Source organism: Stegostoma tigrinum, chromosome 6 (assembly GCF_030684315.1).
Source record: "Stegostoma tigrinum isolate sSteTig4 chromosome 6, sSteTig4.hap1, whole genome shotgun sequence".
Classification (NCBI taxonomy): domain Eukaryota; kingdom Metazoa; phylum Chordata; class Chondrichthyes; order Orectolobiformes; family Stegostomatidae; genus Stegostoma; species Stegostoma tigrinum.
Window position 1 is genome coordinate 67,102,269 of NC_081359.1, and position 26,967 is coordinate 67,129,235.

The following is a 26,967-nucleotide window of genomic DNA, read 5'->3' on the forward strand; positions in this document are numbered from 1 at the left end:
TAATGACGGATGTAGTCTAATAGATTTTAAGACAAAAGATGTGGATGCTGGAAATCTGAAATAAAGATAGAAAATGCTGAAGAAACTCAGCAAGTCCGGAAGTTTCAGAGGAGAGAGAAACAGAATTAATGTTTTGAGTGCAAAGATGATTCTTTTGAATCACAGGAGCCTTCGGACTTGGAAAATTAACTCCATTTCTCTCTCCAAGGTGCTGTCAGACAGACGAATTTTAGAGTCCTGAATGCTGTTGCAAAAAATGCCTGTGACAAGGCAGATTTAAAAAAAAATTCTGCAGTGTAAATGCTTCCCAATGTGTTTAATGTCAGTCATCCAAATGCCACCTCCCTAACCAATACCCCCACCCCCAGCTCACACAATTCTACCTTCCTCCCTACTCTAACTTGGGCAGTCTGGTGCAATCACAATTTTCAAGATTCAAAATGGATTCAAAATACAATAAGTTTGGAAAACGCTGTCTTAGAGTTTCCAAACTAAGAAGCTAAATAAATACTAAGTTAGCAAGAATTCACTGGCCAAATTTCACTTTGCCTAATATTTATTAACTGCAATGGAGAGTTAAGTCACTTTGGTTATAAAGTAGGTAAGAACCTGTTCTTGTCAGTTTTCAGCTAGGTTAATTAAGCTAATAGTACCACCTTGAATTATGACTCTCTCATTGTGCCTAAACTGTTGTACTGTAGCAAATCTTGCTAATGAGCTGAATTTCCCCCAGGCTTTTGTTAATAATTCTCTCAAATGCTTCATTATTCTTGCTACCTGTTATAAAATTTTTCTTAGTAAGAGGGAGAGCTATCTATATAAATGTTAATTTTTAAAAGATTTTATAAAGCTATTTGAAAGCTCTTCTACAGAACATAAACCTTATTGTGGCGAGTATCACTCAATGGATATGTATAGGGATAGGAATATGTGTTCCCATGTGGCAGCATGCATAAATAGGATAATGGGTGTCTTTTTGGAAAGTAATTACTGTACCATTCTCTATTTAATAAATAGATTAATATCTTCAATATTCTCCACCTAGGAAAAACGCTCAGCATTCCCACGGTTTTATTTCATTGGCGATGATGATTTACTTGAAATCTTGGGGCAGTCTACCAATCCTTCTATTATTCAGTCTCATCTCCGAAAGCTTTTTGCTGGTATGGCTTCCTTTCTAGCTGTTATCTTAATACCTAATCATACGTCTTAAGCTGGCTCTATTATAGTTCATTTGTTCTTTTTGATCTTGTTTTGATTGTCCTTAGTGATGTGAAAAGGTTTAATTGTTAAAGAATATGAAAACTGACTGAAAGGTTCCTGAAAGTGAAGTGTTGTTAATTTCAATTGTGCTTTCCTCTGAAGACAGAATTACAAGATTGTTTAACATCTGCATTGATTCGTGTAATTGCAGTCACCAGATAATTAAATTAAAATCCACAAAAGATCATGTTCTGTGCTGTGCTAAGGTTTAACCAAGTTTACCATTAGCATCTATTCTTTGAGTAACAAGCAGAACATGATTTTTTTTCTCATCACGTTATCAATTTATATCCAACGAGAAGTTGTTTGCGAATGATTACATTCAGGGAAAGAATGTTGAGCCATCTACTACCATTGAGTTTAAAAAAATACATTTGGAAGATAAACAAAATAGTCCATTCAAATTCATGCCTAACTTTCCCTGCAAATCCATGTTTGAAGTTCCCCAATTTATCAGTGAAACAGTATAATCAAAGCTACAAACAATCTCCTCTGTGCGTGTGGCTTTATGCACAAACCTTCCTTGTCATCCTTCTGCTAATGCGATCTTTGTTGATTGACTTGTAGTCTGAGCATCTACAGTCTTTCTTCTTGCCCCCGCACCATTATGCCTCAAGTTTCAAAGAGGATCTTTCACTAGCTTCCTTTTCTTTATCCACACAGACCCCTTCTGTAACAACATCCAAGGACATGGTCAGGTATTACTCGTAGTGGGACATCACTTATCATTTGTTTTCCATCAGATTGTGCAACTCCATCACTCCTGTTTAATAAGTTTCAAATACTGTCTTTCAATGCGATACTGACATATTTGAGTCAGTTTGGACCGAAGCATATGTTTCCATGCTGTATGTCTCTATGAGATGGACATTGAGAGAGTGAAACCTTTTCCTGTTTAAGAATCTGGCTGGATGATGCCATGAGAATCTGAGTGCCACACCTGAGCAGTCGATGTCTGAAGGAACCTAGCTATAGTAGCAAATCTGATGACGCAGGTTCCTTAGCTTTCTGAACTGGGTGAACTCTGTTGATAACAAAGTGTGAAGCTGGATGAACACAGCAGGCCAAGCAGCATCTCAGGAGCACAAAAGCTGATGTTTCGGGCCTAGACCCTTCATCAGAGAGGGGGATGGGGAGAGGGTTCTGAAATAAATAGGGAGAGAAGGGGAGGTGGACCGAAGATGGATCAGTGGGAGAGAGATTCCCTGAGGTTGGTCTGGAGGGTAACTTCTTCAGGTTAGGCATCCCTGGGAGAGGCTTTGCAGTGTGGTTAAAATTGTATCAGAGATAATGGGAACTGCAGATGCTGGAGAATCCAAGATAACAAAGTGTGAAGCTGGATGAACACAGCAGGCCCAGCAGCATCTCAGGAGCACAAAAGCTGACGTTTCGGGCCTAGACCCTTCATCAGAGAGGGGGATGGGGAGAGGGTTCTGAAATAAATAGGGAGAGAAGGGGAGGTGGACCGAAGATGGACCTCCTGAGATGCTGCTTGGCCTGCTGTGTTCATCCAGCTTCACACTTTGTTATCTTGGATTCTCCAGCATCCGCAGTTCCCATGAACTCTATTGATTTTCTATAAAGGGCTCAGCAAATTCACAAATATACTTGGTGGTTTGCTACTTGGCAAATACCATGTGTGCCCTTAGATGAGGTTGGAAAGGAGTTGCTGGCTAGAAATTTCAATATGGATGTGATCTTCAACACCACAGGCAAAAACCACTACTTCCCAACCCACCCAGTTGCAGATCTGCCTGCAGGAGGTGGCACATGCGAGTGATGGCTTCCCTACTGATTTAAAAGACATCTTTCACACAACCTTTCACTGATCGGCAACTATTTACAATGCTTGGATTTGCCTTGCCTTGATACTCTAGTTGCTTTGCATATCTGCAACTCTTGAGCCTTAAATCACTGGTTTGGTTGACGTTGTGTATTCTTCCTCCTTCTCTTCCTCATTGTTCTTAGCTTCAAATTCTGGTACAGCTGCTGGATTATGTTGGTCAAACATCTGGCATAGAAATATTGATCTGTGAAGAATATGAGGAAAGAGATGTTTTCCTTTTGAGATCTTGACATAGTCAAACCACTCTTTGGGCCTTTTATTCAGTTGACCCTTTGTTTGGTGAAAATCTGTGATGTTGCCACCTTGACATGGTGAACTGCATCCTTCATGATCCTGAACTAGTTTTCCTTTTCCTGTTTCTGCCACATGGAAGATCTTTGCAAAATGTGTACATTGTTTTCCCTGCATTTGTAATGAGCTCAGTCTGATTCATGATGCTTTTTATTATTGAAACCTTGGACTCTACAGAGTGCAAACTTTTTCATCTCCATGTTCTTAGCTTCCAGATACATTGGCCTGCGGATACTTTTGCATAGCTGAATATGGAAAACCTTCCCCACCAATTTAATTACTACTATTAAGTGTTGGGTGCCCTTCTTTTAAGAGTTACCACCCTTCTTTGCCTCTATCACTTTGATTCTTCCCTTTGCAGTCTAGTTTTCTCCTTCCATTCTGCAGTATCCTCCCAGTAGCCCCTACAACTACCCTTCAGGTTCCATTCCTTACTGTTCTTTTTTACCTGATCGATCTTCATCTGAAACTTTTGTATTCAGTCTCCTTTTGAATTGAGTTCCCTTTTATGTTAAGCCTTCTTTGTCAATACTTACTGGCGTCAGCCAGTGTGACTGTATGACTTTGGATTTTGACCGACTGAGGCTTATATTAACTTAAACTACAAGCAAAAATGGAAAGAGATGGTTTGGTTAAAAAAGGGCCAAGACACTGAAAATATTTGTATTCACTGAAGCTTAGAGGAAAACGTTGACCCTGCCACGTCCATGCCTCTTATCTGTAGCCTGGTTTACAAACATAAATTTTTCCCATTTTTAATCTAGTAAAACTGCACCCATTTACTGTAAAAACCAAAAGAACTGAGGATGCTGTAAGTCATAAACAAAAACAGGTCTGGCAGCATCTGTGAAGAAAAATCAGAATTAAAGTTTCAGGTCCAGTGCCCCTTCCTCATTCTCCCACATTCCCATTTGAGGTAATTGCAGTCAGCTGGGATGTTCATAAGTATTGTGACTTGCTAATGAATGCAAAAGGAGCCCCAGAGTGTAAAAGTTGGAAAAGCTGGGCCTGAAACATCAGCCTTCCTGCTCCTCTGATGCTTCTTGGCCAGCTGTGTTCATCCGGCTCTACACCTTGTTGTCTCTGCTTGAAAGTCTTCAGTTTTTAATGCCAAGATTTCAATTCATCATTGGGAAACTAAATTTTTGTTTCCCATCCAATTAAGTTCTGCTGTCCATCACTCTAAGTGGGCCTGGAAGATTGTTCTCATTATGTGTGCAACAATGGGAAAAAAATTGGTTCTCCTGCACTTGCATACTGCACTCTGCATATACCTGTGACCGCTATTATTCAAAATACAGATTTTGAAATTTTTACACGGATACAATTTTGACAAGTTCATTAGCAAATCAAGTAGTTTTCTTCATGTGATATTTTCTGCGTGTTTAACATTTGCTCTATGATTGATTTATGATTATTTCCAGGTATTAACAGTGTAGATTTTGATGAAAATTTCCAGCACATTATTGCAATGAAGTCTTTGGATGGTGAAGTTGTGCCTTTAAGAAGCAAGATTCGTGTTACAGATGATGTTGAGGTAGTGTTATTTTGGCTACCCGTGTATGAAGAATAATGCAAAATCTAATTAATCCTGAGATTTGTGAATCTAACTAGCATTCTGTTCTTTTTATTAGGTATGGCTGAATAATTTGGCTGAAGTAATGAAAGAAACATTAAAGCATTTGTTGGTTGAGTGCGTTGCAGCTTGGAAACAATCACAAGGTGCCATTGATCCATTACGTTTTCCTTCACAGGTATTGGACATATTTACTCCTTAAAGTCCTGGTTTGCCTGTGTCTTGAAACCTTTGTCTAATAATAGTGTCGCACTTTGATAACAGGTATTAAAATTGTGATAATTTCAACAATTTCAGAAAAATATATTGTTTTGTAATTATTTAAGTAAATAAAACTTATGTTGAACATTTGTAATATACATTTATCATAGTTTTCCCCATAGTCTAACAAATAATTTCTTGATAAACACAGTAATATCCATTATTTGTCCTTTGGTAAGACCATCAGTGTATAAAAATGACAGCAAGCTTCATGTGAATTGGCTTCAGCACAGCTAATTGCCACTAGCACAAGGTATCAATGTAAAATTGATTTTTGGATATAACATCAATTATGAACAAGAAGTGTTTTTCTGTCATGATTTGAAGTACATAAGTGTACAGATTAGATTATAGCTTCATAATTACTCCCATTGTTATGGTTTGAGCATTCTACTACACAATTTAGCATGGTTACTGTGATAATAGTTTTTATGAACTGAATGAGTCACCCGTGGACTGTGTGCTGAGAATGAGGTAATTATTATTTATTATACAGTTAAATAACTGGAAACTACATGATTTGTCCATAACACTTCTTAAAAGAAGGTATGTAGTAGCATATCATTAGGCTAAAAATAACAGATTTATTCAGAAGATAATTACATAGAAGCAGAAAAGTACAAGGTATTCGTGGCACAAATCATAGAAAATAATTAAAGCTTGGTTTACAATGTATCAAAATAACAGTAATATGGAATGTTGGTCTTTATTTCAAAGCAAATGGAATACAAAAGTAGGGAGGGTTTGTTAAAGCCACACAAAGCACCAGTAGGGCCACAGTTGGAATACTGTGAATAGTTTTGTTCTCCTGATCTGAAGAGTGATATATTGGCTTTCAAGGTAGTCCAGGGAAGGTTCACTAGGCTAATACCACGTACAGAGGGCTTGTCTCATGAGAATACCTTGACGTGGTTTGTCCTGTACTTATTGGAATGTAGACAAATGAGAGGCAACCCCATTGAAATAAACCAGATTCTTGGGGGGACGTGACAAGGTAGATGTACAGAGATTGTTTCCCTTATTTTGATCAGTCTAGGACCAGAGGACATAATCTCAGAATAACAGGTCAAATATTTAAGACAGTGTTGAGGATGAATTTCTTTTCCAGAAGAGTAATGAGCCTGTGGAATACCTTACAGCAAAGAGGTGTCAAGGCTGGGTATCTGAGTATATTCAAGCCTGAGATAGTTTTTTTTTGATCAGTAAGGAAGTGGACAGGAATAGGAAAAAGGCGGGAAAGTGGAGTTAAGGATTAACAGATCAACCATGATCTCACAAAATGGTGGAGTAGACTCAACGAGCTGCTTGGCCAAGTTTTTGCTGTTACATATTGTGTCTTATGGTCTTTAATTGTATTTAATGCACATTTGGACAATCTGAAAGATGTTTTTAGGAAAAGCAATATTTCATAGTCCAGCTAGCATATGGGTGAGCTGATTATTCCTCCCAGCCACACAACTATTAAATGTCAGTTTAAATTCTGATAGAGCTAGACTCATGATATGGAGTTAAAGACATTGCAGAGAATATCTGTTTTTATTTTCAATGCATGCAATTTTAAAACACATAACGTATAAAATAAGTAGGATCCGAAGGTCTCTGAGTAAAGAGATGTTGGTCAATTTCTAAGCCATATACAGGTAGTTCTGCTATAATGTATATTTTGTTAATGTGATTGGCTGTAATGTGTTTATGAATAGTGGACACAGTTCGGCTAAAGTAAACTTACTGCTGTACAGGTATAGTCATTTGCGATAGCGATTTCCCTATAATGTGATTTTCTGAAGTGATTTTGTATAGCGCAAGGTCACATAAGAATGCAACTACTGCACTATAGGAGAACTACGTGTAGTTGGATTCTATGCATTGAGCTACAGTTATTGATTTGCATCTCTTGCAGGCCTTGTATGTTTTGGCAAAAACAATTAAATGAGCACAAAAGATGAAATATCTGACTCTGGGCTGACCTGCACCTCAAAGAACCTTAGCAGGTCTGGCAGCATCTGTGGAAAGAGAACTATTCTGAAACTCTGAAGAAGAGTCATACCAGACGTGAAATGTTAATTCTATTTACTGTCTCCACAGATGCTACCTGAGTTGCTGAGTTTTTTCAGCATTCCCTGTGTTTGTTTCACACATCCAACAACAACAGTTTGCTTTTGTTAAATAAACCTTTGTTTCTGCAAATAGTTGGATTTAAAATTCCATTTTGGTAAAGAAGGACTGGTTTCAACAAGTCAAATTAGTCCTAAAACAGATTCAACTTACGCATTTCAAATTATGTAATTTAGAAAAGAAAATATGAGCATTCATCCTGAATTATCACTTCGTGCAAAGCTTACCTCTGTCAATTGTGCTCGCAGATTTGTTTTCATTTTGCAGCTGAGTTACGTTTTATAGTTAGAAATATATGGCATCTGATGTTTTGGACTTTACTTATTTTTCTAACTTTTCTGCATTTATAAATGTTTCATTACTATTTTGTCCTCAGATTTTATGTTTGGCTGAACAAATTCAATTTACTGAAGAAGTTGAAAATGCCATAAAGAAACATAGCTTGCCACAGCTAGATGTAGAACTGATGGCAAAATTAGAAAACTACACAAGTATAGAGTCTTATAATGAGGAAACAGGGAATGTTGGTAAGAATCTACAGATTATATGGACAAACTCGTGTGGCATTTGTTAGTGATCAACTTTTTTGTGGGTTAAAATAATTTATTTTAGATAAATTAATTTATCAACTAATTAATTACATTATCAGTAATTTTACTTTATTGTAAAATCCATTAAAGATCATAATATTCTGTTTTATGTAGTATTTGCAATTTCATACTTTGAATTTAGTTCTTCCTATACAATTAATGTGTTCCCAATGTCGCTATGATTTTTCTGGTCCAATTTGTTTGTCTCCAAGTAACATTAACAAGAGGCTGAGTGCACTGGATACAATAGAAGTATTGAACCCCTGACAACATTCTGGCTATATTGCTGAATCCTATGCATGAAAGCAGTTGACTCCTTGACCCCAGTTTTGTCAGTGCAACCAGTACTGTACTGGCATTTCTGTGTCGAAGCACAACCAATGTACTAAAACAAAGGCAACTGAAACCTGGCAAGTACTTCCTATGAGCCACATCCCAGTCTCCAGGAAAGTAACAGAAGGTGTCATTGACAGTACCTATTAAATCAATAATTTGCCAACCAATGTTTATATGAACTTTGCCAGAATTATTTGGAGAGAGTCTTCATCCACAGTCTTGACCTTACTACAAAAATTCTGGGGGAAATCAAAATCAGCAAATCACGCAGCATGTATGGAGTGAATGAGAATGGTAAAATCAATAGATTGGCTTCTGCGTTGTGCAATGTTACTGAGCACAGGAGGGATATGTGAACTAGACTAGAGTTGGGATATTGGCGGCAGAGTTTCGGCTGATCTTAGTTTATGTAAGATTGAAAGATGTGTTAGTGAAGCCTGGCCCAATAAATGCATGGACAAAGCTTTCAGCAGCAGGCAGGGTAATGCGGAAGTGAAATTGGGTGATATTCCAGAGGTGCAAATGAACACCAGCCTTGAAGTATGGTTAGGATTTCGTCTTTGGGTCAAGGATGATACCAAAATTGTGACTGGACTGGTTCTGCCTTAGATAGTTGCTAGAAAGAGGGAAAATAAATCAGTAGCATTTCTGGTGGGGAATTGAAGGAAGTGGCTTTGATTTTTCTGTATTTAGGTGGAGGAAATTTCTGCTCGGATTGGATTTCAGGCAAACGTGTTATAAATTAGAGACAATGGAAATGCCAAACAAAGGCCTGATGAAGTAGGGCTGAGTGTTAACAACAGTATTGTGGATCTGACGTGTTGCTGAGGGGCAACCTGTAGATGTGAAATAAGAGTGTGCATAGAATATATCCTTTGGGATTCCAGAAATAATGTATGGTAATTAGAGTGGTAGGTATTCATCTACAGTGTTTGTAACCCAAATGGCAGCTCATAGCAAGTCCCTGAACCCAGACATCGTTCACCTCTTGGACAAACAAGATTACAAGCTAAAGTTGAAGAACTATTTGGAAGGTATAGAAGGTATATACCTATAAAACAGGCTCAATTTTTCCTAATGCACCTTATTTTCTGTCTGTTTTCCATTTGGCATCAATTTTAAGTATATAACCTTTTGTGACTGAGATGAAAATTTTAGATAGGTAACATGTAATGCATATGAGCTAACTGTTATATTCAAATTAATAAGGATGGATTGTGTTTACACTAGTTTAACCTAATGTTCTCATTAAGAATAGAACTGTTTAAATTTTCAATGCAAAAGTAGGTTATTTGGCTCATTGTTTCTGTGCTGTTACCTCCTTGCTTCGGCAATTCAAAACAAACCCAATCCTTGTTATTTAGCCAATTTATATCTTTATTTTTCAGGCGATTGTTTGTATCTGAAGCTTTGATGCCCTATCATGTATGTTTGTGTGTTTTCAGAAACAACTGTTCTGGAGTTGAAGCTCAAAGCCCTAATTCTTGATATCATTCACAACATAGAAGTTGTTAAGCAGTTGAATCAAGCACAGGTTTGCAACACTTCAGACTGGGTTTGGAAGAAACAGCTTCGGTTCTACATGAAGCCAGACAATAACTGTTATATTCAGATGGTGGATGCAGAGTTCCAATATACCTATGAATACCAGGTGCTGCTTTCTCAAGCTATAATTAATAATGTTCGTGGTGCATCTATTTAAGATTCCCGCTTTAGGGTTTTTAAAATAGACATTTTAGCCAGTATTTTCATCCTTGAAGCAGGTAGCTAGATTGGGAAGAATTTCCACATTACTGATTTAGGAGAGGTACTTAGAATGATATTAACTGATTCTTCAAAAATTTGATCTGCCTCCATGAAAACTGCGGAGGCCTAGGAAACATCTATCCCTGCAAAAGAGCTGGTCAGACCAGGAATGCAGGGTACTGAGTTGCAACCCAAACCAGACCACGCCCTTAAAATGACTTGGTAAAAATCTGAACACCAGGAACTGGGTGGAGAAATCCTGGATTTGGGCATCCCCACCATTTTGAAAGGGCTCCTGAACTATCCCAACTTGGTGAAAGTTCAAACCACAATGTGGCTTTCATGTGTAGGGAAGTCATAATCATTACAGGATATATTCTGTAATGCTAATCTGCACCAAAAGTGTGTGAAACAGTCCTGCGCATATCACTGATGAATTTCTGACATGTACTCATCATTTAAAAGTTAAAATAGTGGCTCTCAAAAAGACAAATTATGTACTGTAAAGAGGCTTGAATGTAATCTGACTGCATGAGGATAAAGTATAACTTTGGCACAAGGGGATACTGCAGGTTCTGTTTCAAAAATTCATTTGAAGTTTGTCCACTGGATTTCCTTTTCCAGTGAGTGGTGTATAACACCTGCTGATCTGCGACTGCTTGTTTCTGCTCCTGCCAATGTTGAACTTTATTCCCCCATTTTCAATATCGTAGTGATAAATTCATCTCATTTTACTTGCTTTAAAGCCTGTGCAGGTAGTTCTCCCTTAACGCGATAGTTGTGTTCTTGTGTGACCTTGTGCTGTAGAAAATCAGGTTGTAGGGAAATTGCTACAGAAAATTGATATTCTTATACAGCATAAAGTTCGCTTTATCCAAACTGCATCCACTATTTATCAATTGCATAACAGCCAATTTATGTTCATGAAACACACGTTATAGCAGAACTACATGAACTATGTCTACAAACATTTTTACAGTTCTGATGCTGTTCACCTCTTGGGGAGATAAAGTGGAATGTGTCAGTGTTGAAAACCTAGAACTGTAACAAATGGTGTTCGACTTTTCATTAAATGGGTGGATCTTATAAAAAGCCTTCTTGTTGTTTTTGTAAAATGTTTATAACAGATTATTAGGATATTTGGTTTAGTTGTAGAGTTAAAGAAGAATCAGTGGCTGCAAATGAAATATATTTCCCTCAAAATCGCTCAATAAAACACGGTGGGGCGGCATGGTGGCTCAGTGGTTAGCACTGCAGCCTCACAGCACCAGGGACCCGGGTTCAGTTCCAGCCCCGGGTGACTGTCTGTGTGGAGTTTGCACATTCTCCCCGTGTCTGCATGGGTTTCCTCCGGGTGCTCCGGTTTCCTCCCACAGTCCAAAGATGTGCAAGCTAGGTGGATTGGCCATGCTAAATTGCCCATAGTGTTCAGGGGTATGTGGGTTATGGGGGGATAGGTGTGGGTGGGATGCTGCAAAGGGACGGTGTGGACTTGATGGGCCGAAGGGCCATTTCCACACTGTAGGGAATCTAATCTGAATCTAACCTAAAATTATGAGTAAGAAAAAACAGTAAGCCCTCTTGTATCTGCACTCTTCTTCCAACTTATTCGAATGGACAACAAATCTGATAAAAGTTGCAGCCACTTTCTATACGAATCTCTTAGGCTGGATTTTTTTAAAATTACTTTCTGTTCAGGAAATGAAGGTATTGCTAGCTAAACCAGCAATTGTTGCCCATCCCCAAAACTCAAGAAAGCTGATAAGAATCAGTCACATTGGTATAGGCTGAGATTTACATGTAGGCCAGACCAGGTAAGGATAACAGATTTCTCTCCCAAAGAGGGGTTCATGAACCAAATAGCTTTTGATGACAATCGACAATGGTTGCCATTAGGCCAAACTTTATTCCAGATTTTTATTGAATTCATGTTTCACTATCTGCCATGTCATGAGAACAGTAGCCTAAGGTTCTGGTTTATCAGTCCAGTGACATTATCACGACATTACTATCTGCCTTCAGTGCGCATTCTTTGAATTTTCTGTCATGCCCAAGTTTGTTCAAAATACCCAACTGGATGGCACATCTGTCCTGAGACTGAGCCTTGAATAACCTACAGCAATTTAATGCAAGATGAATTGTACTTGAAAAGTAAGATTTGTTGCAAGTTTGTTCAGGTATTGATTTGATGCTTCCATTCGTCTGAGTACCAGCTTAATTGTACAAAGTTTTTTTTAGCTTTAATTGTTAATTACAAAGGTGTGCAACACTAAATCACAAAATTCTCCTTTGTTAATTCTAAGACAACCAATTTACCTGGCGTGACTTCCTTAATAAGATTATTTCAAATTCTTTAAAATTAAATTATGTTGTTTAGGAATTGTTGGTTACCTGACTTTGGTGATAAATTTGATTGGAAAATAACTGAGGCCAATTTGAGAATGCGTGACAGTGACCTGATTTCTGAAAGATGCTTAGAAATATTTAATTCAACAATATATTATCTGGGACATCAAATTGACTAATTAATCTATTTTCATAGAACTGCTGAAGCCAAAATGTTATTGAGGACACCAAAAGAACTTCTTACTTTACCTTTAATTCAGTGAACCACTGGAATGAAATCTTGCTTCAATATGATTTAATAAACTGATGTTGAGAAAGAACAGTATTTTCCATTTTAGGCCCAAAATGTGGCTCTCAACTTTGATTTTTAAGTTCTGTTTTGACATAATTAAATGACTTGCTTCCTTTTACAAACCTTTATGAACATGTTATTTTATTCTTGCCAGAAAGTATTATTTAGAGAAGTATAGAAAGGAGGAGCAAGAGTGTACCATTTGGTGCTTTGTGCTTGCTCTGCAATTCAGTATGATCATGGCTGATTATCTGTCTCAACGCCATTCTCCTGCTGTCTCCTCCTATCCCTTGACATCATCACCCTAATTCTTTGTTAAATATAGGGCCTCTACTGCCTTATTTGGTAGAGAATTCAATTAATAACTTTTAGTAAGAAGTTATATCATTGATGATAACAAGGTAAAGAGCTAGATGAACACAGCAGGCCAAGCAGCATCAGAGGAGCAGCAAAGCCGACGTTTTGGGTCTAGACCCTTCTTCAGAATGGGGGAGGGGTAGGGGATTCTGAAATAAATAGGGAGAAAGGGGGAGGCAGATGGATAAAGGAGAAGATAGGTGGAGAGGAGACAGACAGGTCAAGGAGGCGGGGTTGGAGCCAGTAAAAGTGAGTGTAGCTGGGGAGTTAGAGAGGGGATAGGTCGGCCCAGGGAGGACGGACAGTTCAAGGAGGCGGGATGAGGCTGGTAGGTGGGAGATTAGGGTGGGGTTTGAGGTGGGAGGAGTGGAGAGGTGGGAGGACAGGTTAGGAAGGTGAGTATGAACTGGGCTGGTTTTGGGATGTGGTCAGGGAGGGGAGATTTTGAAGCTTGTGAAGTCTACATTGATACCATTGGGCTGTGGGGTTCCCAAGTGGAATATGGGATGCTGTTCCTGCAGTCTTCAGGTGACATCGTTGTGGCACTGTAGGAGGCCGAGGATGGACATGTCATCCAAGGATTGGAAGGGGGAGTGGAAAAGGTTCACGACTGGGAGGTGCAGTTGTTTGTTGAGAACTGAGTGTAGGTTTTCCACAAAGCGGTCCCCAAGGCTCTGTTTGGTTTCCCCGATGTAGAGGACGGCACAACGGAACAGCGGATACAGTATACCACGTTAGCAGATGTGCAGGTGAACATCTGTTTGATGTGGAAGGCCTTCTTAGGGCTTGTGATGGGGGTGAGGGGGGATGGTGTGGGGGCAGGTGTAACACTTCCTGCGGTTGCAGGGAAAAGTGCCGGGGATGGTGGGGCTGGTGGGGGGGTATAGAGCGGACGAGGCAGTCATGGAGAGAGTGGTCCCTCCGGACAGCAGATAAGGGTGGGGAGGGAAAAATGTCTTTGGTGGTGGTGTCGGATTGCAGATGGCGGAAGTGTCGGAGGATGATGCGTTGGATCCGGAAGTTGGTGGGGTGGTACGTGAGGACGAGGGAGATTCTGTTTTGGTTGTTATTGTAGTGAGGGATGAGTTGCGGGAAATGCGAGAGACCCGGTTGAAGGTATTTTTGACCACTGTGGAGGGAAAGTTGCAGTCCTTGAAAAACGAGGACATCTGGGATGTGCAGGAGTGGAATACCTCATCCTGGGAGCAGATGCAGTGGAGGCGAAGGAATTGGGAATAGGGGATGGCCTTTCTGCAGGAAGGTGGGTGAGAGGAGGTGTATTCTAGGCAGCTGTGGTAGTCAGTAGGCTTGAAATGGATATTGGTTTCCAGGTGGTTACCAGAGATGGAAATAGAGAGGTCCAGGAAGGTGAGAGAAGTATCGGAGATGGTCCAGGTGAACTTAAGGTTGGGGTGGAAGGTGTTAATGAAGTGGATGAACTGTTCGAGCTCCTTGTGGGAGCACGAGGTGGCGCCGATACAGTCATCGATATTATGGAGGAAGAGGCCGGGGATAGGGCCAGTGTAGCTTTGGAAGACGGATTGTTCCACGTATCCGACAAAGAAGCAGGCATAGCTTGGGCCCATGTGGGTACCCATGGCCATCCCCTTTGTCTGTAGGAAGTGGGAGGAATTGAAGGAGAAGTTGTTGAGGGTGAGGACGAGTTCAGCTAAGCGGATAACAGTGTCAGAGGAGGGGAACTGGTCAGGTCTGCGGGACAGGAAGAAGCAGAGAGCCTTTAGGCTATCTGCATTGGGAATGCAAGTGTATAGGGACTGGACGTCTATAGTAAGAATGAGGCATTGGGGACCGGGGAATTGGAAGTTTTGGAGGAAGCGGAGGGTGTGGGTGGTGTCACGGACATAGGTGGGGAGTTCCTGGACCAAGGGGGAGTAATTGGAGTTGAGATAAGTGGAGATAAGTTCGGTGGGGCAGGAGCAGCCGGAGACAATGGGTTGACTAGGGCAGTCAGGTTCGTGGATTTTGGGAAGGAGATAGAAATGGGCGGGTGGGGTTGGGGAACCATGAGGTTGAAGGCTGTGGGTGGGAGGTCATCTGTGGAGATGAGGTTGTGGATGGTTTGGGAGATGGTTTTGATTGTTGGGGGTGGGGTCATAATCAAGGAGGCTGTGGGAGGACGTGTTGGAGAGCTGGTGCCTGGCATCGGTGATGTAGAGGTCAGTGCGCCGTACTACAACTGCACCTCCCTTGTCCACAGGTTTTATGGTAAGGTTGGGATTGGAGCGGAGGGCTGCACGTTCTGTGGGGGAGAGGTTGGAGTGGGTGAGAGGGATGGAGAGGCTGAGACGATCAGTGTCGTGACGGCAGTTAGAGATGAAGAGGTCTAGGGAGGGTAGGAAGCCTTGGGGTGATGTCCAGGAGGAGGGGTGTGCTGGAGGTGGGAGAAGGGGTCAGTAAAGGGAGGGTTAGCTCCAGTTTGAAGAAGTATGTGCGGAAGCAGCGGAAAAACTGTTCAATGTCCAAGCGTGAGTTGTATTCATTGATGTATGGGTGGAGGGAACAAAGGTGAGCCCTTTCCTGAGGACTGATCGTTCGCCCTCAGTGAGGGGGAGGTCTGGGGGGATGGTGAAGATCCAGCAGGATAAGTTTCTGTTGAATTCCTTGGTGACTGTTTTGTATTGCTAGACTCCAATTATGCTTTTTCCCAAGAGAGCAAAGAAATATCCTAACTGTATCCATTCCTTTAAAACTTCTTAAGAGTGTAAAGATTAAGTTAGTTAGTCCATTGTTTTATGTTTTCAATGAAGAGACTAAACTTGACAATCCTTCCCTCATGTATTTACCCATACAATATGTTTTAGTCTCATTCTCATAAATCTTCTCTGAGCCTGTTAGTACCATTAGATTCTTAATTGCAGCCTAGATTAGTGCTCTGGGGACAGAGTGTAGATGTTTTCTAATCAACCTACATCCAGAGCAGGTAGGACTTGATCTGAGAAGCTCTCTGCTTCTTCCTGTCCCGCAGACCCGACCAGTTCCCCTCCACTGACACCGTTATCCGCTTAGCTGAACTCGTCCTCACCCTCAACAACTTCTTCTTCAATTCCTCCCACTTCCTACAGACAAAGGGGATGGCCATGAGTACCCGCATGGGCCCGAGCTATGCCTGCTTCTTTGTCGGATACGTGGAACAATCCGTCTTCAATGGACTAACTAACTTAATCTTTACACTGTTAAGAAGTTTTAAAGGAATGGATACAGTTAGGCCATGCTCTGCAAACATAGAGATGCTATCACTACACTGCAAGAGCTCTCTGACAGCTGGTGGAATTTAAATGTAATTAATAAAAACTCAATTGTTTAAAACCTAGAATTGAATTAGTCTCAGTAAAGCGACAAATGAACTGTTATTGACTGTTGGATAGCCTCCTCTGGTTCACCAATGTCCTTTTAATGCAGGAAATCAGCCATCCTCACTTGGCCATCCTACGTATGACTTCAGACCCACAGCAATGTGTTTGACTTTTAATTGTTCTCAAAGCTACTTAGGGATAGACAACCAATTCTGGCCGAGCCAGTAATTTCTATATTCCAGGAAATAATTTTTAAAAAAGGAATTTTGCAATAAGGTTTCATCCAATAATGTGCCAACAGAAATATCTAGTTGGTAATGACTCTGAAGAAGTCCTGATGTGTCATTCTAGGTATATTTTGCCTGTAAACGTGTATCTCAGATGATTAATTCCCCTGCCTCTGGTTGTAGTCTTCTACAAATTCTCCGACCCCAAATTAGAGAGTTCGATGTACAGGGAGTCCCAATTAATGAACATTTGTACTGACAAGTGTGATCCCACACACACGTCATTTTAAAGATCCAACATACAAACATTTCCTTCATTAAGAATGGTTACTTTATATTGTTTTATATTGTGTACAGACTGAAGAATGGGACTCATTTGCAATCCAGGGACCACCTGTTGTGATGATACTGTGGCTTTAAGAGGTGTATTTTGTCCTTTTTATTTTGAAGAGAGGTTTTAAGGGAAGCCAGTAGAGTTTTTTTTAATTCATTGGATGTGTGTGTCACTGGCGAGGCCAGCATTTATTGCCCATCTCTGATTGCCCAGTTAAGATTCAACCACAGTGTGGTGGGTCTGGAGTCAAATGTAGGCAAGTTTCCTTCGCTGAAGGACATTAATGAACTAGATGGGTTTTGTTTTCCTGACAGTCAACAATGGATTCATGTCATTGTTCGACCTTAAATCCAGATCTTTATTGAATTCACATTCCACTATCTGCTGTAGTGGGATTTGAACCTGGGTCCCCTGAACATTACCTGGGTCTGTGGATTAATAGTCTAGCAATAATAACCTAGGACATCATCTCCCCTCATAGCTTATAATAAATAGCTTGTGATGTCTTGTGTGTTTTTTTTTAAAGCTCGAACAATCAAAGCAGCCTGAATGGGTATAGTCAAACTCACACAGAATTAGGATTTTCAGTTTTAGCTTTCAGCAGTTGCTTTTGGGCCTTGAAGAAATGGAAGCTTTTTTTTCCCCATTTTTGGTTACAGCCAAAAGCTGGGTCTTTGCTGCCTGGTACTGGTGTTGTACCATCTGTGAGACCATCTGTTTTCTGAATTTGCCTTTTGCTAAGAATGTGTTTAGGGGATGTGACTATATGGAACAGTTAATTTGTAATTGTTACGGTGTCTATTATACTGTTAGGTCTTCTATTAGAGTTGTTACTCCAAGTTCTTCCTTCCTTTTATTGTATTATGAGTATAGTAGATGAATAAAGTATAATTTGCTTTAAATCTGGTAGTTTGACAAATCAGATTGCATCTGGAACGCAGCACCTTACACTTAACTTTAAATTAAGAGAAATTTAGAGCCTAGACTATCTTCTAAATATTTTGGGGGGAGGGGTATTTGCTCAGGTTCAGGGCACTGTACCTACCTGAATAGTCACACAGGAAATGTTAGTTTTGAAAAAAAGAAACTAGTTATCCTCCTGAATAACTCAGGCACCTCAATGACTCATGCTGAATTCCTGACTACCTCTTGAAATCCCCTTCTACACCCCATGCGTAAGCATCTGACTGGACCTGACAACTCTGACCACAACCTCCACCCCCCTCCCCCACCCCCGACTTTCCTGCCAACCACCACCCATTATTCTTCCCTAAACTCCACTCTCCCTGGACTACTGTCCTGATTCAACTGCTAGACTACCTCATGATATCCTGTCCACCTCACAATTTTCCAATACACCCACCACACTACTTCACCCAAATACTCACCCTACACATCAATTCACCTTACTTATTACACCCAACCTATCCATCGCAACCACCTGCACACCCTGCCACCCTGCCACCCTAAGACACTTGAACACCTGTGGACCCTAGCCACATATCTCCACCACCTACCATTCAATCACCCATTCTCAAATATGGAAAGATTAGACATTTCAAGTTGGCATTTGACAACTAATGCTGTAAAATTGGGACGTGTTGTAGCTTCCCCCTGCATTTCTCCATTGACAGAGTTCTCTGGTGCCTGCCACATTCTTTTTTGAAAAACTAAGCTTGGAAAGTTTCAGAATAAATATGGAACTGTATCCACTTGTGGTAAGTTTCTAGTGAAGTGGCAATCCAATAATGTGTAAAAATGCATTATTCCCATGGAAAAGAGAAATCCTGTACAAATAAACTGTGTGATGAAACTTTTTATAATATGTTTACTAACAATAAAGCTTTATGACTTTTCTAATAGGGTAATGCTCCAAAGCTGGTTCACACTCCTCTTACAGACAAGTGCTACCTGACTCTCACTCAGGCCATGAAAATGGGACTTGGAGGAAACCCATATGGACCAGCTGGCACTGGCAAGACAGAGTCTGTGAAAGCCTTAGGTGGCATGTTTGGTCGACAGGTCCTTGTTTTTAACTGTGATGAGGTAATTATTTAGAAACGCTTTATAATTTTTGTATTTTTTTATAATGCGTTAGAGACAAATGTAGTATTGACAGTGGGTATACAATTTGAAGCACCAGGACAGTATTCTGGACTGGACTGCAGCAACAATCTTCTTGGCAATGAACAATTATTTAGGAATTGTGGGACCCATAGTTGCTTTTAAAGCCATTGGCTTAGCAGCATGCAAAGCTAACCTGATCATGGGCCCAGCAGCTTTCCAAACTCAACAGTGCTCCTGAGAAAATCGACCACTGCTGTAGTTTCAGTATGAGGGAGGTAATTAATTTGTTCCTCTGGAGGGCAGTTGGAGGGGTAACAATAAGTGATTTCAGGCCCTGGGCCAGCCTTTGCAATTGGTGGCTCTATTCCTGCGCATGAAGTTTTCAGACGGCCAGCACATCTGTGCCCTCAAGAAGCTGCTAGGGAGGTCACTTTTAAGCACCTAGCAACCTTCCTAAATGTGGGAGGCTCTAATGTCGGGTGGGGTGCAAAATGCTATAACTTGGAAAATGGACTTACGTTGGGCCTTACAGTTAACTTAATTAGGTGTCCACTTTGGTCAATGGGCAGCCAAGCAGCTCCTCTTCCGTCTGCTGATAAAATTGCTTGATGAAAGAAATATGCTGAGACTTCACGGTGTGGCTCCCTTCACACTGGATAGCAACTCTGTGGGAAACTGAAAAGATGAGAAGTTTCCTTCCGCTCTCAAGATTTTAGTTAATTTTAGTGAAGCTGTGTGTCTGGCTTAGGAAAAGAGGATTAATGTGAACTCCCTTGCTGCTATGCTGGTGGGAGCATAGAAATGGAAAAATATGATTAAGGTTTCTTGCAGGCATCTTAATTTGAACAATTAGAGTCTGAGAGTCATTGAGATGTACAGCCTGGAAACAGACCTTACGGTCCAACTCCTCAGTGTCGACCAGATTTCTTAAATTAGTTTAGTCCCATTTGGCAGCATTTGGCCCATATCACTCTCAACCCTTCCTATTCAGGTACTTATCCAGATGCTTTTCAAACGTTGTAATTGTACCAACCTCCTCCACCCCCTTCTGGCCTCTTATTCCATGTACATATCACCGCTTCTGTGAAAAAGTTGCCTCTTGGGTCCCTTGTAAATCTCTCCCATCTCATCTTAAACCTATGCCGTCTAATTTTGGACTCCCCCACTCTTGGGAAAAGACCTTGGCTGTTCACCTTATTCATGCCCCTCATGATTTTATAAACCTCTATCTCCCACTTTATTGTTAGTAAACAATACCCCTCAGTCTCCTTTGCTCCAGGGAAAATAGCCCCAGCCTATTCAGCCTCTCCCTCTGGCTCAAAACGTTCAATTCTGGCAACATCCTTATGAATCTTTTCTGAACCCTTTCAAGTTTCACAACATCTTTCCAAAAACAGGGAGACCAGAATTGAACACAGTATTCCAGAAGTGGCTTAACCAATGCTGTACAGCCACAACGTGACATCCCTATTCCTAAACTCAATGCATTGACCAAATTAGTTAGCAAATGGTAGGGATTGCTATCTCATGATGTCATTAAGTGAAATATATAGGTTTCCTGGACTTCTTCAAAAGCATAAATGCCCTTCTGAAAAATACTTTAAAGGTTTTTCTGATTTTCATGGCTAACAATGACCCCTTTTTCTTTGGGAAAATAGTTTGATAGAATTTTTCATACTTCACTCCAACCAGTTCTCTTTGTGGTGTTGGTCAGCATTTTACTCAAAAATATTTCCGATATCAGCACCACCTGGTGCAAATGACTGGGCAGAGGACGTAGGAATGGCTTTTCATTTGGATCATATACCAGTTAGGAGAATAACTAGTAAGCTAGATCAGTAGATGCCCACGGAAAATAATCTTTGATGTACCTACATCCTTTTACTTTGTGATAATCCAGTTTCCAGCAGCTCAGAGTTCAGAATGTCAAAGAGACTACTGTGTTAAACTTTCAGAAGTAGTCTTTGATAGATCTTAGCATAACTCCCTTCGCAGAATGTATAGCAATGAAATTCAACCACTAACCTAACAGTGCACCTCTTCTCCATTTCCATTAAATTTGTTTTTAATGGCTAAAATTTAATGCTTCAATCATGTGAATTTCAAAAGAATTAAATTTGATATTTTATTTTGGTTCCTCAAGGGCATAGATGTGAAGTCCATGGGCCGAATTTTCATTGGTTTGGTGAAATGTGGCGCTTGGGGCTGCTTTGATGAGTTTAATCGTTTAGATGAAGCTGTACTATCTGCTGTTTCAATGCAAATTCAGGCTATCCAAGATGCTTTGAAAAATCACAGACGGTTCTGTGAACTGCTAGGAAAACAGGTACGCTGTGTTTATGACAATTTTTAAAGTCTCAAAATATCTAATATAAACATGAAACTGTCAAAAATTAAACACTACAGGGCCAACATCCTTGCAGTTGGATTTTGTAATGCTATTTGGAGGACCTTAAACTAATTTGGCAGGGGGAGAGGCCACAGTATCAGTATGATAGGGACAAAGCATACTATGGTTGAAGAAATAAATATATTAAGGGAAAGAGGATAACCAGGGGAAAAGCAAAGACCTATTAGAGACCAATAGGGCAATCTGTGCATGGAGTTCGGGGACATTGATAGCGTCTCAAATGAGTACTTCACATTTGTCATACCATCTGTGGAGAGAGAAACAGAGATTGTTCTTCAGAAAGGAACTTGCTGATGGGGCAGGTAGTGGAAGCTGATACAATAGTGACTTTTAAAGGATGTCTGCACAAATACATGAATAGGATGGGAATAGAGAGGTATGGTCCCTGAACGGTAGGGAGTTTTGGTTGTGATGGGCAGCATGTCGGTGCAGGCTTGAAAGGCCAAGCGACCAGTCCCTGTGCTTTAATTTTCTTTGTTCTTTGTTTTGGAGAATAGTTTTTTTTTGTCTGTTTCACTGGATCTCTACACCACTTCCTTGCCTACTGCTCTGTCTCTATCAAAAGTATAAAAAGAAGATAGGTTGATACAAGCATAGAAATTAGAACCACTAAGCCCCTCAGGCTTGCTTTCCCATGCAACAAAATCGTTATTCATCTGATTAGTCCATACTCCCCACTATCCCAATAACTTTTGATACCCTTGCTTATCAAGAATCCATCTACATTGAACTTAAAAATATACAAACACTGTCCTTTCACTGCCTTTTGAAGGAGAGAGTTCCAAAGGCACATAGCCTTCAGTGAGGGAAAAAAAAATCCCCTGATCGCAATCCTAAATAGGTGACATCTTATTTAGAAACAGTGATTCCTAGTTCTAGAGTCTACTGTAAGAGGAAACGTCCTTTTGATATTAACCCTAACAACACAATTCAGAATCTTTTGTATTTTAATGAAGTCACCTTTACTGTTCTAAACTCCAGTTGATACAGGCCTACTCTGTCTGTCCTTTCCTTGTAAAACATTCCACCCATTTTCAGGTTTTAGTCTATTAAATCTGCTTTGAATTGTTTCCCATACTCACATCCTCCTAATGAAACTAAAAAACAGTACCAGAGATATGGCCTCTCAAATTCCCTGTGTAACTGAAACAAAACTAGCCTACTTTTGTCTTCATTCACCTCATAATAAAAGTAACATTAGCTTTCCCCATTAGTTGCTGTACCTGTACACTAAACTTTTGAATATCATGCTCTAGCACACCTTTGTGTATCAAGGCTCTGCAAGTTCTAGCCATTTAGATTTTTTTTTCTTTATTCTTCCTGCCAAAATGCTCAATTTTGTATTTTCCTAGATTAGACTCCACTTTCTAGATTTTTCTCCACTTGCTCAACCTATGTATATCCTTGCTCCTTATGTCCTCTACACAACTTATCATCTTATCTGTCTTTTTTCATTAGCAAATTTGGCAACCATATACGTTTCCTTCTTCTGGCCAAGTCATTAGTATAAATTGTAAGAAGTTGAGGCCCTAGCATTAATCTCCTTGTACACAAAAATATCCCCTCAGATCACCTTAAATAATACAAACCAAGTTTATGAAATCTACTGTCCTAATTTAAGTCTTGAAATTATTCTGGTAAACGTGTTCTGTACCTCCTTTGAATATATCATTCCCAAGTTGCAATACCCAAAACTTAATGCAGAACTCTGAATTGCTAGGCCTTCATTTCTGCCTCCCAGCGAATTACTAACTCATGTCACCAGGTTACCTCCACTTTCATGTGTTTTCATTTTTCCTCATAATCTCTTGTGCAGCTGGCATTGGAGCACTTATAAAAAGGATTGGAGAATGAGGTAATGCATACTGCTATATACTCAGAGCCGTTGCTACTGGTTGCAGTTACTTCTGCCAGGAAATCTGCGGTTATAGTATGCCACACTTAGCAATTGTTGCACCATCCTTACTCATACACGGTATCTTGACTGTAATCATTGTGTGACTTTATTAATCGAACAATTGCCAAAGTAGACACTTCTGCTGCCAGCCACTTCAAGAACAGATCCCTATAACTTTACAGTTCTGATCAAATGGCTAATACTGATTATTTTTGGCCTGTTATTTTTTAGACTTTGTTTTGCTCTTGCACTTTCAGGTACCTGTTCATTTGCCTTATGGCATAACTGAGATGAGGTACAGCCATTCTGCTTTCTGTATGAAAACAAAACCGTTTTATTCATAATAGCCCATAGCTAGGGCATTGAAGATTTTCCTGCATGTTTGAAACTACAATTGGTTTTTGTGTATAATAAATTTAGAATTTGACATCAGATAGCCAATTTTGTGTAGAATTGTCAACCTTGAGGGCTAGTTATTAACTTACTTATTCCATAATGACAGTATTACTAAATTAGACAGTAGATTGTATATCTTCATCTTCCATTAACTGTGCAACTCCTTACGTTTCTAAATAAATTTCTTCAGCAAAACAAAAGCACACCTGTTGTTCAAATGCAGTTTGTATTTGTTACAAAGTTGGTAATTCAATAGGAGTTGTAGTACATTATAATGTAAAATATAAATTTCCTTAAATATCTCATTTGTTTGCATAATTTTATAAATGAGCTTGCTTGAAATTTTAGGTTGACCTTGATCCAAACTCTGGAATATTTATCACTATGAATCCTGCTGGAAAAGGTTATGGAGGACGACAAAAGCTCCCTGATAACCTGAAACAACTCTTTCGACCTGTTGCCATGTCTCGACCAGATAATGAACTTATTGCTGAAGTAATTCTTTATGCAGAAGGATTTAAAGATGGCAAGATTTTGGGCAGGAAATTAGTAGCCCTCTTTACTCTGTCCAAGTATGTACTAAAATAATGTTTTCTTTGCAAGTGAAATACATTGTAATTGTAAATACTTGCATCAAATGTCAATGAACTCCAAGTATTTGTACTGCCATTGCCATAACAGCAAAAGTAGAGTAACAAAACAGATTAATATGATTTGAGATACCTTTCTTACTGGACTAATTTTGCATTACATATGTAATTTACTGAAGGTGATTCTATCATATATTAATTATCTATTCATAATGCAACTTCTAACAGACCTTGTAGAAATTGTATTGATTTTAATGATAAATCTATATAACTCCTCGTATTATTTATAATGCCTGCAATGTTGAAAATGTTGTAAGGCACACCAGAATGTAAGTACAACAGAGGCAGACTTTAAATATTGGGATGGGTGTGTTCAAGCTTGACCATAAAGTTTGATTTGAAGGAGATTCTTAAAGGATGAGATCTGGTAGGGAAGAGACTCCAACCCAAATGACACAGTTAGCTGAAAGCATTGCCATCAATGATAGGTGAAGGAAAGAAGAGGCCAGAGTGAAAGAAGAATAAGAAAAATACATAGGGAAGTATTAAGGAGTTTATAGTTCTAGAGATGGTTATGGAGTTAAGAGGAATTGAAGCCATGGAGAAATTAAAACTGAAACATAAGAATTTAGAATCAGAACAAGGAGAGACCTAGAGTAGACATAGAATAGGTGAGAACAGGCACAGTGAATGAGCAAATTTGGCCTTCTAGGGGATGTGGATACATAATTTTGAATGAGGTCAAAGTTAGGGAGGATAGGCGATGACGAAGTTGTGAATTAAGATGAGCTGAAGTAGGGATGGAGTAGGAGGGATGTTATAGAACTGCAAATGCATTGTGTTTATGATTGAGTATAATTGGGATATTTGTGATAATTGGGGGGGTGGGGAAGAGGCTGAAGGTGAATTTCAAGGTTGATCATCATGTCTTTGAAATCAGATAGCGCTTGAAAATCATGACAGGTCTTTCAGAGTTGATTGAGAAAAGCTGTTGCCAGTTAATAAATGGATAAAGAATCATCAGGCACAACTTTGATGTGTTTTGCAAAAGAAATAAATGCAAGGTGTGAAAACACATTTTCACACAGTGACTTTATTGTAGAATTATACAGTACAGAAGAGGCCCTTCAGTCAGTGTTGCCAAAAACATGTTACTACCTTAACTAGTCTCACTATCCAACACCAGGCTCATAGGGTTGAATGTTATGAACTTTACGTGTGCATCCAAGTACGAAGAACAAAGAAAATTACAGTACAGGAACAGGCTCTTCGGTCCTCCAAGGCTGTACCAGCATGCCACCCATTGCAACTGAAACCCCTGACCCTTCCAGGGACCGTATCCCTCTATTCCCATTCTATTCGTGTATTTGTCAAGTCGCCCTTTAAAAGTCATTATAGTATCTGCTTCCGTTCCCTTGCCCAGCAGTGAGTTCCAGGCACCCACCACCCTCTGTGTGAAAAACTTGCCTTGTACATCACCTTTAAACCTTGCCCCTCACACCTTAAACCCACGGCCCATGGTAACAGTTTAAATGCAACCCATCCTTCTTGTACAGGCCCCACCTGCCCTGGAAGAGATCACAATGGTCCAGAATACTGAAACTTTCCCTCTTAAACCATCTGTTTAGCCACATGTTGAGCTGTACTATCCTCTTATTTCTGGCCTCACTGGCACGTGGCACAGGGAAAAATCCTGAGATTGCAACCTTGGAGGTCCTACTCTCCAACTTTCTAACTAACTCCATGAACTGCTGCTGCAGGACCTTGTCACTCATCCTATCTATGTCGTTTGTGCCAATATGTACCACAACCTCTGGCTATTTACCCTATCTCTTCAGAACGCTTTCTAAGTACTTTCTAAAAGTTCTGAGGACTTGGATGAGCACTTGGTTGACCCTTTGACTGAGGTGAACAGCTGCTTTCTAATCACCCATAGTATTATACGCTTCTGTTAGATCCCTCCCAATCTTCTCTACTACAAAGAAAACAACCTGAGCTTCTCTTCATAGCTGAAATGCTCCATCTCAGGCAACATCCTTTGAATCTCCTTTGCACCCCCTCCAGTTTAATCACAAGTAATTAGATTGTGGATTATACTGCCTCGTAGGTGGGGGGAGGCAGGTTCAATGGAAACATTCTACAGGGCATTGTTTCTCTTTAAATAATGGCTCAACTTACATGGTTACCAGAAAAAGGTAGGAACTTGACATTAAGGTAGAATACTCACATTGCCAGTGCAGATATTATGGGCCAAATCGCCATCTCCTGCATTGTAACAATTTGGTGATTCTGTGAGAGGGAGCCGTTTATAAAATTTAATGAATTGAGCTCAAGATGAGGGCCCGTTGTGGATGAGGAATTTAGTGGGTTTTTAATCAAGAGAGCAGAAAGTAAGTGATATGACTGAAATGAATGAAAGTGTTGGAAGGAGGTGATGGACCAGAAGTTAGACAAAGATGCTTGTTCAGGAGTAGGGATTAGTTCTTTTTTTTTGGGATAGGAGCAGGGGAAAGAGCAGAATTGTGGTTTCTTTATTGGGAGCAAAGAAGCCCATGAGCTTTTGACATTTATTAGGTGATAAGGAAGGGGGGACAAGGAGAAGGTTCTCTTGATTCAAAAGCTGTGCCTTTTGAGTGGAAACTTGCACACAATTCTCTTGTTTAATAAAGTTGAGTGGGAAACCAGGGAATTATGGATCCGTTATCCAGTGTCT

At 40.0% G+C, this 26,967-nt stretch overlaps 1 protein-coding gene across 2 annotated transcripts in view; it reads left to right on the forward strand.

Annotated features, from left to right (window-relative positions):
• Nucleotides 1-26,967, forward strand: part of dync2h1 (dynein cytoplasmic 2 heavy chain 1) — a 541,347-nt gene that overhangs the window by 91,766 nt on the left and 422,614 nt on the right. For both annotated transcript variants that reach the window (XM_059646623.1, XM_059646624.1), the window contains exons 29-36: nucleotides 1,046-1,163; nucleotides 4,825-4,937; nucleotides 5,035-5,154; nucleotides 7,729-7,879; nucleotides 9,724-9,929; nucleotides 18,758-18,940; nucleotides 21,105-21,287; nucleotides 24,013-24,236. In XM_059646623.1, coding sequence (XP_059502606.1) covers nucleotides 1,046-1,163; nucleotides 4,825-4,937; nucleotides 5,035-5,154; nucleotides 7,729-7,879; nucleotides 9,724-9,929; nucleotides 18,758-18,940; nucleotides 21,105-21,287; nucleotides 24,013-24,236 — 1,298 coding nt within the window. The remainder of the gene's footprint in view (nucleotides 1-1,045; nucleotides 1,164-4,824; nucleotides 4,938-5,034; nucleotides 5,155-7,728; nucleotides 7,880-9,723; nucleotides 9,930-18,757; nucleotides 18,941-21,104; nucleotides 21,288-24,012; nucleotides 24,237-26,967) is intronic.